This window comes from Nelumbo nucifera, chromosome 5 (genome assembly GCF_055504915.1).
Source record: "Nelumbo nucifera cultivar China Antique chromosome 5, China Antique-T2T, whole genome shotgun sequence".
NCBI classification, from domain to species: domain Eukaryota; kingdom Viridiplantae; phylum Streptophyta; class Magnoliopsida; order Proteales; family Nelumbonaceae; genus Nelumbo; species Nelumbo nucifera.
Window position 1 is genome coordinate 65,947,455 of NC_142653.1, and position 16,611 is coordinate 65,964,065.

Genomic DNA, 16,611 nt, shown 5'->3' on the forward strand with positions numbered 1-16,611 from the left:
TTTGGGCTCAGACATAAATCTGTAAATACAATATTTACTATGTTTCAGCAACAAAGGTTTTGTTATAAAAAACTGCCATAACTATTAATCACACAATAATCAATTTCAATTAAGTTAATTTTCCTAGTCTATTTTCTTTTTCAATTAGAACTCATGCTACTTTATGTGGCAAGTGTGTTAGAGATTATTTTTCTGTTACAAAGTTTGGCATTTGACTTTATGTTCTGCATTTGAGTAACTGCATGATTTTAGTATCTGCTTGTATGCATCACCTAAATTTCTGGTTGCAATCTTCTGTCAGAAATATGCCATGCAGCAGGCTTTCAAGACTTTGATGGGCCAGATGTCCACAGAAAATAAACAGTTTGGAAATGCTGTTTTCTCTCCGGGAGCACCAGCCTTTTCTCCAGGATCACCATTCCCATATCCAATGTCCACGGTATCAGCTCCATCTGCTGCACCTGCTCCTTCTGCTTCACAGCCTGTGGTTACTGTAGATGTACCTGCTACTAAAGTAGAACCAACATCAACCAAAGAAGTCAAAGATGAAACTGAAATAAAGGAGGAACCTAAGAAATATGGTACAATGCATACTGTATCATTGCTGACATTTTCTACACTTAAATAGAATACTGTTCATTTAAATGTAGAATACTGTATTTGATGAGAAAATGTATCATGCTGTATCACTGCTGACATTTTCTGATGTTGATTGATCTAATTAGGAAGGATGTTTTACTCACAAATACCAAAATAATGGAATACTGTTCATTTGGGGAAAGATTAAGGAAATTTGAACTTGGGTAGACATGAAAATTTTCAAAAAATATGAATGACCAACGAAGGAGTATTACCTATCAAAAATAGAAAAGTAGACCAAATGAAGGAGTATTTAACTATTTATTGCTGGTCATAATTATCTAAGCCTTGTCCCAACTATATGAGGTCGGCTACATGAATCCTGTTCTGCCACTCTGTTCTGTTCAATGCCATATCTATTGTTAAATCATTTCCTACTACTTCCTCCAAAGTCCCTTTCAGTCTGCCCCTCTTTGTCTCTTCTATGCTTGTGATCAATCCTAAGTTCATATGACTTCATTTCGGGCTTCGTTCTTTAGTATTTTTTCAAGATAAATAAAAAAGAAAATATATTAAAATCAGAAAGAACAGAATACAAAGCAAGGCGACAAGGAATCACCCGAAATAAGACATAAATATCAGAAAAAAAACATAGAACCATCTTTAGATAGGTATCCCTTCTAAACAAGATCAACCGCAAGTCCAACCCGCTTACAGAGAACCTTTAAACCCAAAAAAATGCTTCATTACCAACCAAACTCTCAACCTTGTCTTTCAACACCCCTACTTCCCTTATTTAACCAATCTTTATCACCACACTTCCCACATACTCCCAAAGGATCAAATCAACTCTACTCTCCCTTTTCTAGATTCAAAAAAGCATTTCTGTCAAATTCTTCCCCTCCTACAAAGAAAAGACTGTTTTTTAGTTTTATCACTCCTCAATTTAAGCATTTACATTTCTGCCACACATTTTTTCGACATACTGTTTGCCCAACATTTTACTCCATAGTTCATACAACATTGCTGGCCTTAGAGTTGTTTTATAGAATTTTCCTTTTAACCATAGTGGTTTATGCCTATCGCGTAGGACGTCAGTTGCACCCCTCCATTTTGTCCATCTTGCTCTAATTCTATGAGTGGCCTCCTCGTTAATATCTCCTTTATTGTTGATTATTGAACCAAGGTAAGTGTGTACCCTCTTTTGCACTACTGTTATTATTAAATTTACAGTGCATGTATTTTGTTTAGTCTTACTTATTTTAAAACCTCTAGTTTCTAATGTGGTTTCCCATAAACCTAATTTTGTATTTAATTAGTTTCATTATATGTAATCAGCAAACATTAAGCACCATGGGACAAAGTGACTTGGTTTTTAGTCAATTCATCTATGACTAGTGCAAATAAATAAGGTCTAAATGCTGAACCTTGGTGAAGACAAGTAACAAAAGCTTAGTTGACTAAAATGTTACTCTCAATTGATTTGTTGGTATTTCATCATCGTCGTAAGTGACTTTTGTGATACGAAACAGTCATTTAAATAAAGAAACACAGCAACCCAAAATGATATCACCATGAACCTCAAAAGCAGATCTTTGAGTTGGAGGGGTCTGTGTGTCTAAAATGTTGGGGTTTCCTTATTTTGTTCCCTATGTAGGGAAAGGGGATTGGGTGGTAGGTTGTAGTTGTAGATTCTATTTCAGAGGGTGCGTTTTTTAAATAAAAAAAAAGAACCTCAAATACCATTCTTAGAATCCCTGTGCCTTAAATGTTGGAACTCTTCTTTTTTTTTGTTTTGAAAGGTAAAAATATTGAAAATAATCCAGAAAAAGGTAAAAAGTATTGAACTATATTACTCAAAAGGAGTGCGAGATTCCCTTAAACTAGGTACAAGATGTGATTATATAGGTTTATACAGCTATACAAAAGATGTACCGCTAAGTGCTAATATAGTATGTTCACTGTTCACTCATTTACAAAATCCACAAAAAGGATCCTCTCCCATTGTTTAAAGAACATCTCTCTTTTCATGCTTTTGAATTCCTTCAGAACACATGCTGATTCAACTAAGCACCTCTCAATCTTCCCAGTGAACCGGTCAGGATCTGTCCCTACGTGAGTAAATATGCTACTATTACACCCCAACCATATAGACCAGCACAAGGCCTCAGGAGCTTCTGCCACAATGTCCTTCTCCTGGTACTGAATGCCTTAGATGGCCAGGCTGCAATCAGAGAAGCCAAGTCTCCTGGTATGACCATGAGTACTCTGAAAAGCTTAAGAAGTAGTACCAAATGCTGTAAGAGTCTGGGTACCATATCAGAAGATTTGAAGGAGAAGGTGGTAAATCAGAGCTGGTCTTTGGTCCAACATATTTAACATGTAAGGGGTGATGACCTGTGAGTTCTATAATCTTCTGTCTTGGGGTGGTGATCAGTATAGTCTTGTAAAATAAGAGAAAAGGAGTTAAAATATTTCTAAGAATCAAGGGCCAGTTTTCTTAGGATTCAGCATCTATAAGAACTATTTGAAATTCACACTCAATAATTTCCTAATAGTAATCGGTACCATCTATAAAATTTGGCGTCAACACTAACGTATAAGAAGTTTACAAAACCTTTATTTTAAATCTTTAATACTTCTCTTTTACAACATTATTGTGGACCTTACAGATTCTTGTTTCCCTAGTTTGAAGATTCCTGCTCACAGTTTGACGTAGTTGTGGATAGGGTGATTTCAAAACTATGCGAACCTCTTAATAATTGATTTTCTACCCAAGACAAGTATGGAGCATGATTTCTTTCCTTCTTTTTTTTTTGATAGCTAACAGTATATATTTCATTAATAAAACTCCCAACTGTACACAAAAGCAGGCAGTGGGCCAACATATGCAAAACTAATCTCCCCTATGAACCAGCTAGCATTTAGCACTCGTAAGCACCCAATTGACTGAGGTGTTCATGGCAGTACCTAGTGAGTCAGCCAGCCTCACTGGCCAATGAATCAGACAGTATATTAGCATTCCTAAGCACCCTTTTGACAGTCATTCTCTACTTCTACATTCCTCATTTCCTGCATTACCAGCAGTCTTAATCCTTGGAATAAAGTCAAAAGTTTGGCCCTTAATGAGTTACCCTGACCCATTGGACCTGAATAACTTAGAATTGTTTTACCACAATGATCCCTGACAGCTCCTCCCACAGCAGAAAGCTCTGGGTTTCCAAGGCAGCATCATTGAACGTTGAGTTTAAACACCCCAGCAGCAAGAGGGGACCATTAAACAAACCTTTGTTGTCTTGTTATCTGCAATTCAACAACAACCTGCCACTCTAGCAAATCATTTAGGGAAATGCCTTTCAACTCCCTAAATATCACATTCCAATGAGCGTTCCTTATCATTGTTCAAACACTTCCTCCACCGGTTTGTATCCTTGCATTTCTTTAACACCACAGTATCTTCCTAAAACTTCTTCCCTCTTTCTCAGACAACATAATATCTTATATTTTGCATGAAGGGAGGAAGTATAGTCAAAGTTGTTTTCCAAGAGCTTTTCAAGGTTGGCCCTATGAAAATGTGGTACAGCAGATCAACAACAAAGTTTGAACCAGAAAAGAAGAAAGAAAGGAGAGATGAGAGGAGAAGAGCGGTGAAGAGAGGAGAAGAGAGAAAAGAGAGGAGAGAAGGGAGAAAGCTGCCGATCTGTTTTTGAGAAGGATTAAACTTTCAAAATCCTCTCTAAGCAGTCGGACCACCTTTATATTAATAATAAAATGATGTTGAATCGCAAATATGCCCCTGTTTATGATAAATAGTAGACAGGAGTGTCCGAAACATAAAATTAAAAGACTTCTCTATCTCTGCTGCCCGAAACACCTGGAAAGGCTATTCTTTTAACACCCCAAGCAGTTCCCGAGTTCCATCCATTTGGGTGACCAAATGCCTTAATGCCCCTCTTTCATTTTGGAACCTCCAAACCCACTCACCCATCAAAGCCAAGTCCCCCTTCAGAGAGATTGGACAGTATGGACTTGATCCTCTCCCCCTTCAGAGATGTAAGTGTTTTTCCAAGAGGCCAACCTTTTGACAATGTTTCAATAATACCCTCTTATATCTCTAGGACTACCTCCCGAAGGAAGCCCTAAACATTTAATTGGCCACTCTTGCAATTTACACCCTAAAGCACCCAAACACTCCTACAACTCCACTCTCTCAAAACCAATTCCCACCAAACTACAATTTTTTTTGATCAATAACTCACAACTTTCATTAATAAAAGGGGAAATATATACAGAGACAGATTTAGGGGAGATAAGATCTCTTAACTCTCCCACCAAATTACAGTTTCCAAAGTTAATTTCCAACAAGATTTAAAATGTTGATGTCGATGGAAATGTCGCTTACCAAAATATAGGACATATGTCGGAAATGTCGAGGGGAAATATTGTAAAAATTAGAGACATTGTGGAAATATGCAAAGATAGTTTGTAAAATGATAAAAGAAGCATTAATACATATTTCTAGATTATTATCTTATTCCCAACCATTATATAAAGCTAAGAAACTAAGATCAATAACAAATTAGTAAATGACGATTTACTGATTTATTATGCATTTTGATGTTTTTACAAGGTTATCTGATATTTTCTTTTCTTATTTTTAATTCTGATTTATTATAAATTCTAATATATTTATTTCACACTAGTAAATAGAAATACATTTATTCTGATTTTTTAAATATTAAAGTTATAATACATTATGTTTTATTATAAGTTTAATAAACTGATTCTCCTTTTTGTAGTATTAAGGTTATGATAAATTCTGATTTCTTATAAAACTTAATGAATTTATTATGATATTTAATACTAAATTTATAATAAATTATGATTTAGTATAAAATTTATTCTGATTTTTTATATTAAATGTAGAAAATGGTTTATTATAAAATTTAATAAATATTTTTTGATTTTAATAAATATTTTAAAAATACTAACTAGTTAATATTTTATTACTTGAAAAATATTTTATGTTTTATATTATAAAGTACTTAATTTATTCTTTTGTTTTTATATTTTGTTAATTCTTTTTATAAATATTTTATTTGAATTATTAAATAGAAATTATTAATGGACTAATTTATATTAATATATTGTATTATATTAATATAATATACTAATATATTATTTTTTTAATGTACATTAGTCGACATCTTGTCGACATAATAGGAAAAACTGTATTTTTTTGGTTATTTGGATCGATTTGGTTGACATTTCCGAAATATAGGAAATGTCGACCGACATAATGTAATTTTTATATTACCATCCACTTTCATGTTGGTGAGCCTCGACATCGACATATGTCGGGCGACATTAGCGACATTTGGCACATTTGAAACCATGATTTCCAAACCAGAAATCCTCTCCTCCCTTTCCAATATGTGTTTCATGGCTCTGACCTCTTGAATTTCCCTAAATTCACCTAAGATCAAAATCTTGTTTGTGAACTGCAAATGAGAAACTACTTGATTTTATCTTCCCACCCTAAACCCACTGAAGTGTTTCTTTCATAAGGCCTTTCAAGTGCTTACTAAAGATCTCGGTGACCAAAATAAACAACATTGGTGACAATGGGTCTCCTTGTTTTATACCCCTTTATGCCTAAAAGAAATCTTTTCGGGAGGCATTGATACGAATTGCAAAATGGATGCTCCTCAAACACCCAAGGTTTAAAGTGTCTATGTTGGCGAAAATGTTATTCATCCAAATATAAGAAACATGTCAGAAATGTCGGAAATATTGTAAAAATTATAAACATGACGGAGACATTGTAAAATATGCAAAATATAAAATGGTATTTTATGAAATGATAAAAGAAGTATAGACACGCCTTTTTAAATTATTATCTTGTTCTAAATCATTAAACAAAGCTAAGAAACTAAGGTTATAGACAAAAGAATATGCTCTGGAGTTAACCTGTAAACCTTAAGATTTAGAGCTTTATGAAAGAATGAGTTAAAGCGAAGTTTTAACTCAGAAAATGTAAATGGTTGTAATAGATCAACCAAATAATCTATTATACAAACAAAAAACTAATATTTAACTTCTTGTTTGAAATGAATATTGAGCTAATTCAAAGTGGTAATCATGTAAGTTAGGTGGACATTTGCATTGTTACTTCATATTTACAATATCGTCACCAACTTATGTTATAATACTATCTCTTGGACTCTACATAGTATTGGCAGTGTTCACTAGGGAATATGTCGATTCTAGTAAAATTTCATGTTGCTATCCATGGAAGTGGAAATGGGAATGTCATAGGAAGCATCTCTTGTACTCCACATAGTGCAGGTAGTGTTCATTGGGAAATGTCGATTCTGGTAAAATTTTGTGTCGCTATCCATGGAAATGGAAATATGTCGTGGAAGTATTAGGGAAATTGGGGACTTTTTAAACCATGCAAACACCACATTATCCACTTTGTCCACCTCTAATTTAAACCATTTGCTCCATTACCCATTAGAGGAAACCGCAATCTACATGGTCATAAGTTTTCTCCAGATCCAGTTGGAACACAATGCCTTTTCTTCTTGTCTCCACTGCCTCATCAGCTGTTAGAGTTTGTTCCAGAATCTGCCTATCCTTAACAAAAGTCCCTTGTTCTTTCAATACCACAAAGTGCAACACATTTTTAAGTCTAACTGTCAGCACTTAAGCCACAATTTTGTACAAACTTGTGGTTAGAGTAATAGGTTGAAGTCATGTCTAGAGGCATCTCCCACACACTTTGGAATTAGTGAGACAAAGGTTGCATTCTTCTCCTTTGCAAATTTTCCCCTCCTATAAAACTCATCAAATTTTCCTAACACATGGTAAAAGGCCATAGTGAACTAATCTGGCCTAGGGGCCTTATCATCGCTCATCCCCATTACAATCCTCTTTATCTCCTCCCAAGAAGGTTCCTCAATCCTTGCAAACAATTCTGATGGAATTCTTTCTCACTGAATTCCCTCCAAAAACAGGCCTCTGTGGCACCAAGGTGCATACAAGGCCTTGTAATGTAAGAGTAATTCACTCTCAAAAGTCTCAATTTCATTTTTGTCCCTTATTTCCTCCACTTTGACCAACATCCCAGAAATCAGATTTTTCTTTCTTCTTCCATTTTCCATCAGGTGGAAAAATTTTCTGCTGCCATCCCCCTACTTTAACCACTTACACATTTACTTATGTCACCAACAAATATCCTCCCTCCTTATCATTGTCTCCAAATCTGCCTTCAATTTCATTCTTTTTTTGTCTTTCATCATCACTTAATCCCCTACTTTCCTCCTCTGTCTTATTTAAGGTTTCAATTTGAGTTAACAATTCCACCTTCTCCTCCACCCTTCCAAAGGTCTGAACATTCCATGACTTGAGCTTCTCCTTAATCCATTTTAATTTTAGCATAAATTTAAAACCAGCCCACTTTTCCAAATGACACTCCTTCCACCACCTTTCTATATTCTCCTTAAACTGAGAGTGGTTTATGATAAAAATGAAAGCTGAAAGCTGAAAATGGCTAGTCGATATCTCTTCCATCACTGAGAGTGGTTTAGCATAAATTTAAACCGTTTATCCACATGTTTTCAAACCTGAAAGCTGTAGGGCTAAAGGATATCTCTTCAGATTGGAATAAAAATGGCTAGTGGTACGCAATTGGTCTCGCCAAATTTTTTAGTACCGTCGACCCAAAGTATTCCTCTCATACCGAAGTGACTAGGAACCTGTCCAACTTACAACAAACCCCACTTGTAAATTAGACTAGGTATATTGTGCATTCTGCAAAGGATGGTTGTTTGAAACATTATTTCTTATACATTCATAAAAAAACATCCGTAAGATTATTTCTATTTTTTCAAAACAAAAAATAAAATATAGATTTGCCAAAAGGCAAAATATATATAGAATAGTGATCCTACCCTATTTTTAATCCATATCTACCATTTATGTACCTAAATCAATAGAATTTACCACTTATAAATAGAAGTCTAAGATGATATAATCAAGTTTGACTTGAAAGTAAAATAATCTACATAAAATGACTTTTTATCCTATGTATGCTACATAAAAAACTCAATATATGGTTTAAATAACGTAAATAAGTCAATTTCTAGTGTGGTCTTTAAAACAAGTTACCTTGACAAAACTAAAAATTAACAAAATAAAATGACAAATTGTAGGCTTCAAACAGTAATTGTAAGATTTTTGCAGAAAAAGGATTTGTGGACTTGGATTCAAATCAAAACGGGATTCATGATTTCATTGAGCCTATGAGAGATGCTTCTACTTGCTATGTATTTTAATCTGGTTTTGAATATCCTTTTTTAGTTGGTTATTCTTATTAAACTTTTTGATGCAGCTTTTGTAGATGTTTCTCCAGATGAGGTGTCGAAGAAGTCTGCCTTTGAAAGTCCTAAAGAATCAATTGAGACAACTCCCTCCCAGGAAGTTAAATATGCTGGTGAAGTAAGCATGTTCATGAGTTTTCTTTCTTGAGGGGCTTTGGTATTCTGATATTAGGTTTCCATTGTAAGTTATTTTGAAATTTCTGTGAAGGATTCACAAAATGGAACTACTGCCAAGCAAGATAATGGATCTCCTAGGGAGCAGTCCCAATCTAATCGTGAGTTAACAGTAATTTGTGAACTCTGATATTTTGGCACACTTGGTTTTCATATCCATTATTTTTGACTAGCTAATGCAAATTGTTCCCTTGTTCACAATGTCTATTCGTTTCTTCTTATTGTTTTACCTCGGCTTAACAATTATTCTTACTTGTTGGTTGTGCTGTATATGAATAACTAGTTTATAACGTGACTTTTTTTTGATAAGTAACTTCAATTTTTAGAACCTTAAATGCAGCAATACATGCATCCCAAAGAGAGGTATGAGATACACCTCTCAATTTACAAAATATCACAAAAATCAGATTACAATTCAGCCCAACATAATTGAACCCTGTTAACCCCTTGATTAGCCAAGAGCAGCCAACATACCGGCTGATCTTCTCTCCCATCATATCCTCACTATCATTTTACTAGTAAGCCATTTAAATTTCTTCTTTTTGTCCCTTTACACAGCTAGCAGTCTCTGGATTCTTTAACCATCCCACTACCATCTTGGAATCATCTTCGATAATCAATTTGTCTAAATCCAAGTCTTTTGCTAACTGCACCCCCTAAAGTCAAGGCAACCCTGGCCCCTCTAGAATAGGAGGGGTGATGAGAGATAAAAACAGTTCTGTCATAGCTTTATTTTTTGGTCCAGTGTGAGTGGTGATTCCATCAGGGCTGAAATGCTTGCTGCCATGCAAGGAGTACAGATTGCATATGAATTCAATGGCTAACATGGAGATTGAAGGGGATTCAAAGCTGGTGATAGGATGGCTACAGGAACTGGAGTCTATTTTATGGTGTTTTAGGAATGAGATGATGAAATTTAAATGGTTTACCAGAAATGTGAATGTGAGAATACTTTGGGTGAGGAGATCAGCTGATGGGATCGCAGATTCTCTAGCTACACAAGGGGAGAACAGAAATTTGTTGTATTGTGTACAGTTGTAATATGTTTTTTATTTTGTTTTATTGTAAGAGGTAACTCCTTGTGCCTCTTTAAGAGATGATTGTACTGATTTTATTTGCTGCTTTAATAAGATTTCACTTCACTTGTCAAAGAAAAAAAAAAAAAAACAAAAAGAAACTGGTTCTGTCTTGTCACATTGTTCTGACTCAATGAATCACCCTAGTCATAACACATTGTTTCATAGCTTCCTTACCCCTTTCCTTTTCAAGACAAATTCTTGCATTCTTCTCTTCTCAAATAGTCATAGCACAATTCTTTGCCATACTCTACTAGACTAGTTTATAATTTATCATTTTATTTTCTGGGCAAAGTTGATTACCTTCTTCTCCTTTCCGATATGGAGACACCAATAATGTTTCTTTGGAGAACCCGACTAAGCTTTTATGCATTCATGGGCAGGAAAATCTGGTTCTGTCTTATCAGTTGAAGCTTTGGAGAAAATGATGGAAGACCCAACAGTACAAAAGATGGTTTATCCGTATGTAAACCTCTTATTTTAAAATTTAAATTGTGTTTCTACATTTTGTCTTGCATCAGGTGATGCCTTGTGGCCTGAATGAATTTCTTAGATCTTGTTTCCTGCAACTCAAGATTAATTGCAAGATTTTTTTATATAGTTATATAAATAGTTAAATAGTAAATATTTTTTGAAAACAGTGAAGCGAGTATTCATTACCAAAAAAATGGAATAACAAAAGGCAAACCCTGTACAAAGAAGATCTGAACAAGGATATCAATCCAAATCAACATCATAAACCCATTCAAGAGTCAAGACCCAACCATTAAAAAGAGATTTCCCTTAGTAAAAGAAGAGTTTGTAAGTTTTCTCTATAAATAAATTGTGATTTGCCAACCAAGAAAAAAACATACACACTACTTTCTTAATTACATATTCTACTGATCCTTGTTCACCCTAAAAAATTTGGGCATTTCTTTCACCCCACTGCAAAAAACTGCTGCCGGATACTTCCCAAGCCACATTACCTGCTTTACTCAAACATCTTAAGCACTAAAAACCAAGGTTTAGAATGTTGGTGTTGGTGGAAATGTCGGTCATCCAAATATAAGAAACATGTTGGAAATGTTAGAAATATCATATGGACATATTGTAAAAATTATAGACATGGTGGAAACATTGTAAAATATGCAAAATATAGATTGATATTCTATGAAATGATAAAAGAAGCATAGGCAAACCTTTTTAAATTATTGTCTTTTTCCAAATCTAAAAAACTAAGGTTATAGACAAAAAAAATATGTTCTGGTGTTGCCCTATCAACCCTAAGAGTTAGAGCTTCAAGATGGAATGCGTTAAAGCAAAATAGAATGTAAATGGTTGTAATAGATCAACCAAATAATCTATTACACAAATAAAAACTATTATTTAACTTCATGCTTGAAATGGATATTGAGCTATCTCAACGTGGCAATCATGTAAGTTAAACGGGTAATGCCATTGTTACTCCACATATGTACAATATTGTCACCAACTTATGTTGTAATGCTATCTCTTGTACTGGTAGTGTTGGCTGGGGAATATGTATTGTCATGGAAACTATCTCTTGTACTCCACATATCTACGATACTGTCACGGACTTATGTTATAATACTATCTCTTGTACTTCACATAGTGCTGGTAGTGTTTATTGGGGAATTTGTCAATTCTGGTAAGTTTTGTGTCATTACCCATGGAAATGGAAATATGTTGTGGAAATCTTAGGAAAATTAGGGACATTTTAAGGCATGCTAAGCACCAAATTAGCTTTTCACATCACTTGGAAAACACAACTCCACCCTGAATAGTTAAATAGAATATTAGCATTCTATTGGTCCTCCCCCTCCCCTCTTGTGGTTTCTAGGGAAGACAAGATGTTTGTCATAGTTGTTATGTGCCTTGCATCTCTTGCTAATGTTGTTCATTTTATCCATTTGAAATAGTGCAATTAGGAAAGAAGTAAAGGAATTGAAAGTTTAATTTTGTTGTATGCATTTCCACTTTGTATATTTTTATATGTTATAGTTATGTGTTTTAATTTGAGCTAATAATCTTTTATAAATATTTAGTTTAAACTTGAAGTTTGTATTTTTAGTTATTATTATTTTCAATATTTTTTATTTATTTACATTTTTTGATAATTGTTTTATTTTATTTATTTACATTTGTTTGCTTATCTTTTTGACTTTTTTTTTTTGAATTTTGTGCCTTGCTTCAAAAAGGTGTGTGTGCCTTGCGCCTCAGGCACAAAAGGCCATTTCTGCTTTTTTTGTGCCTTGTGCTTTTAAAGCATTGTCATGATCAATGCAAATAAATAAGTGCAAAGTGCTTGTAATCATTCATGGAGAGTGGGAGATGAGAGAGAGAGAGAGAGGAAAAAGGAAAAATCACTACTGGCTGCCGCCGGTTCTCTATTTATATTAACTTAATAAAAAGAATAGAAATTACAAGTATGCCCCTGGCGGTACACCCTAGAACCAAACTAATAAGGAAAAAATAAAAGTAACTAACTGACAGTATCTTAAGAAGTCAGTCTACTAACAACAACTACAAAGTAACAATTAAATAGGCCTTGCAACACTCCCCCTCAAGTTGGGCTGAATATGTCTATCATGCACAGCTTGTCACATAACTCATTGTGCCGCGAGTATGGAAGCCCCTTTGTGAGGACATCAACAAGTTGTTCCTTGGAGTTGACACAAGGGATGCAAATTTCCCTTTTTTCCAATTTTTCCCTTATGAAGTGTTTGTCGACCTCAATGTGCTTGGTCCTCTCAGGTAGGACAGGGTTGCTGGCGATGTTTATTGCAGCCTTGTTGTCATAGTAAAGAGACATAGGACTATGAACAACAACTCTAAGCTCCCCTAGAAGATTCTTTAGCCAAAGGACTTCAGCCACCCCATGTGCCATAGCTCTATATTCAGCTTCAACACTTGACCTTGCTACCACATTTTATTTCTTGCTTTTTTAGGTCACTAGATTTCCTCCCACAAATATGCAATACCCACTTGTGGACTTTCAGTCATCCACAACACCTGTTCCGAGATATTTTTTCAAGTATCTAAGAACTCTCTCTGCTGCCTCAATGTGTGGTTTCTTAGGAGAGTGCATGAATTGGCTTAGGACCCCAATGGAATAGGCAATGTCTGGACGGGTCATGGACAAATAAATCAGCTTTCCCACTAACCTTTGGAACTGTTTCACATCTTTCAGAGGTTCACCATCACAGTCACCTAACTTGTGGTCAACATCCATGGGAGTATCTGCCGGCCTTGCACCTAATTTGCCTGTGTCATGTAATAGATCAAGGGTGTCTTTCCTTTGAGAGATAAAGATACCCTTTTTTGAGCGGGCAACTTCAATCCCAAGGAAATACTTCAGGGGACCTAGATCTTTCACTTCAAATTTAGATGCAAGGAATTGTTTCAATTTTTGTATCTCTGAACTCCAACTTCCTGTAATGATGATATCATCCACATACACTATCAATACAACAACCTGTTTCTGACATCTCTTCACAAAAAGTGTATGATCAGACTGACATTGTTTGAAGCCCATCTGCTGAACTACCATGTGAAACTTACTGAACCAGGCTCTAGGAGATTGTTTTAAGCCATAAAGAGACTTTCGCAGCTTGCACACCTTATTTTCACTTCCCTTGGCACAAAATCCAGGGGGTTGAACCATGTATACTTCCTCCTCTAAGTCACAATTCAGAAAAGCATTCTTTATGTCCAGTTGATGCAATTCCCAGTCAAGATTAGCAGCTAAGGACAGGAGAACCCTAATTGAGTTCATCTTAGCTACTGCAGCAAAAGTCTCATCATAGTCAACAACCCCGTATATTTGTGTGTACCCTTTGGCTACTAATCTTGCTTTGTACCTTTCAACTGTTCCGTCTGGCTTGTGTTTAATTGTGAACACCCATTTACACCCCACGGGGTCTTTCCCCTTTGGAAGATCCACCAATTCTCAAGTTTGATTTTTGTGAAGAGCATTAATCTCCTCTTTCATGGCATCTGTCCATTCAGGGCATTTTAAGGCTTCTACAACATTTCTGGGAACAAGGATGCAATCAACTGTAGATAGGAAGGCTCGGTATGAGGGGGAAATGTGATCATACGAGACAAAATGGGTAATGGGGTGTTTGGTAGTGCATGACCTGACTCCCTTTCGTTGAGCAATAGGAATGTCAAGGTCATCCATAGTAGGAGTAGGGTTAGGGAGTGGACTTACCTCCTGGGAGTCTAACGGTGTCGGTTGCTCAGTATTTAGCTGCTCCACATCTCTATCACATCGCTGATCTCTACGGCGTGTACGTTGGAAGACACGAAAATGAGCAAGGTCCGGAACACAAGGAAGAGATACCTGAACCTGCTTCTCTTCCACACTACTACTCTCCCCCTGAGGAGAAGCAGGGAAGAATGGCTCAAACTCAAAGAAGGACACATCCATAGACAAAAAACTTACGACTAATGGGATCAAAGCACCGATACCCTTTTTGAGATGAGGGATACCCCAGAAAGATACAAGGAATGGACCGAGGGTCTAACTTACCTCGAGATGGAGACAAATCATGGACAAAGGCACGACAACCAAAGACTCTCATGGGAATGGAAAATAAAGGAAGGTGCGAGGAACCAAGACATCACCTTACTGTTTTCTTGGTCCCACCTATCATGTTCAACTGTCTCACCCTTGGCCAATCCAGTACCTGTACGAAGGTGCCAACCTGAAATCAACTTCACAGCATCGAACAGAGAAGGAAGAGAGTCTCTATCAGCATTGCCCTTCTCCGACTAGGGTTTCCTTGATATTACGACCAAGGAAAAAAACACAGGAGGTGCTGCCAGTAATCTGCTAGGGTTTCTCTGTCTTCCACGTCCTAGAATTTAAAGAAGGAAGAAAAGGCGAAGCAGGTTCAAAACAGGAGGGATCGAAGTTCTTTTACAGCCCAAAAAACCTTGCTTTGATACCATGTAATCATTCATGGAGAGTGGGAGACGAGAGAGATAGAGAGAGAGAAGCAGAAGAAAGGGAGATACGATTGAGAGGAAAAGGAAAAATCACTACTGGCTGACGCCAGTTCTCTATTTATATTAACTTAATAAAAAGAATGGAAATTACAAGTATGCCCCTGGCAGCACACCCTAGAACCAAACTAATAGGGAAAAAAGAAAAGTAACTAACTGACAGTATCTTAAGAAGTCAGCCTACTAACAGAAACTACAAAGAAACAATTAAATAGGCCTTACAACAGTGCGGAACCTTGGTGGAAGCCCATTGTAACTGTGAAATTGGATGCTGTCCCATAGGTGTTTTAGCATTGGTTGTTGCATCACCATATATATACTTAATTAGGTATATAGAGAAATCAGATCTGAGTATTCCTTTGATTCACTCATGTTTGGGACTGGATGAAAATGAAATTCTTTAATACTCTGGTTTTAATGTTACAAGTCTTTCTGATCTTAGCCTTTGGTTGGAAAAAGTAGACTCAGGATCATAGAATAGGAACCTAAAGTTTGAGTATTATTTGCAAATTCTAACTTTGACAGGATAGAAACCCTAACCGGAGTTTATCCATGGAGAAAAAAAAAACTTGTGGTGCACTTTTAGCTACAAATGGGCAAAGCTTTGGGAGCAAGATTGCAAAAGATTGAGGGAGAAATGCAAATTCTACTAGTGGAGATCATATTACAGAGTTTTCTAGCATGATTGAAGATGAGTTCAGATATGTTGTCCTTGGAATCTGTGCAAAGTAAAGAACAAGTTATGAAGTTAATTTAGAATAATATAATTAGCAAGAAACACTTGGGGATTTATAAAAAACAAGAAACACTTGGGGATTTATAAAAAAACAAGAAACACTTGGGGATCATGGGGTAATTGGTAAAGAGCTGCGTAGTTTTTTCCTTTTTTTTTTTTTTAATAACCAGCAGAGTTTATGTTGTTATAGCAGAAAACCAAGGAGTAGTGGATATGCTTCTATGTAGCCATCTCATTTTGATAGGATTAGCTACAAAGCAAACCTTCATATAAGTCTATTATATGGGAAACATGTTGGTTTTATTCATATAACCTGCTGTTGATAGGAGAATTTGGGTTGTTTTGTTATATTGCCTCCCATCCTGGGTGTGCAAGTCTGTAGGATTCAACTTTCTCCCTGCTTAGATCTCCTTAAGACACACATACCTTCTGTTGTTTTAACCTCATCTCTTTATATAAATACATAAACACACAATGCTTTACATTTGATATTACATTTACAAATTGTTATTAGTATATATTTTGCAATTTCTGCTTGTTTATTTGTCAATTAAAAATTTCAAATTTCTTTTGGTTAATGTTGCAGTTATTTGCCTGAAGAGATGAGAAACCCAGCTACTTTCAAATGTGAGTTATTTACCTCTTCGGC

At 35.6% G+C, this 16,611-nt stretch overlaps 1 protein-coding gene across 4 annotated transcripts in view; it reads left to right on the forward strand.

Moving 5' to 3' along the window:
• TIC40 (hydroxyproline-rich glycoprotein family protein) overlaps nt 1–16,611 on the forward strand; it is an 85,969-nt gene that overhangs the window by 20,299 nt on the left and 49,059 nt on the right. For all 4 annotated transcript variants that reach the window (XM_010245604.3, XM_088887324.1, XM_010245605.3 and 1 more), the window contains 5 exons: nt 302–581; nt 8,975–9,081; nt 9,172–9,238; nt 10,597–10,675; nt 16,549–16,589. In XM_010245604.3, coding sequence (XP_010243906.1) covers nt 302–581; nt 8,975–9,081; nt 9,172–9,238; nt 10,597–10,675; nt 16,549–16,589 — 574 coding nt within the window. The remainder of the gene's footprint in view (nt 1–301; nt 582–8,974; nt 9,082–9,171; nt 9,239–10,596; nt 10,676–16,548; nt 16,590–16,611) is intronic.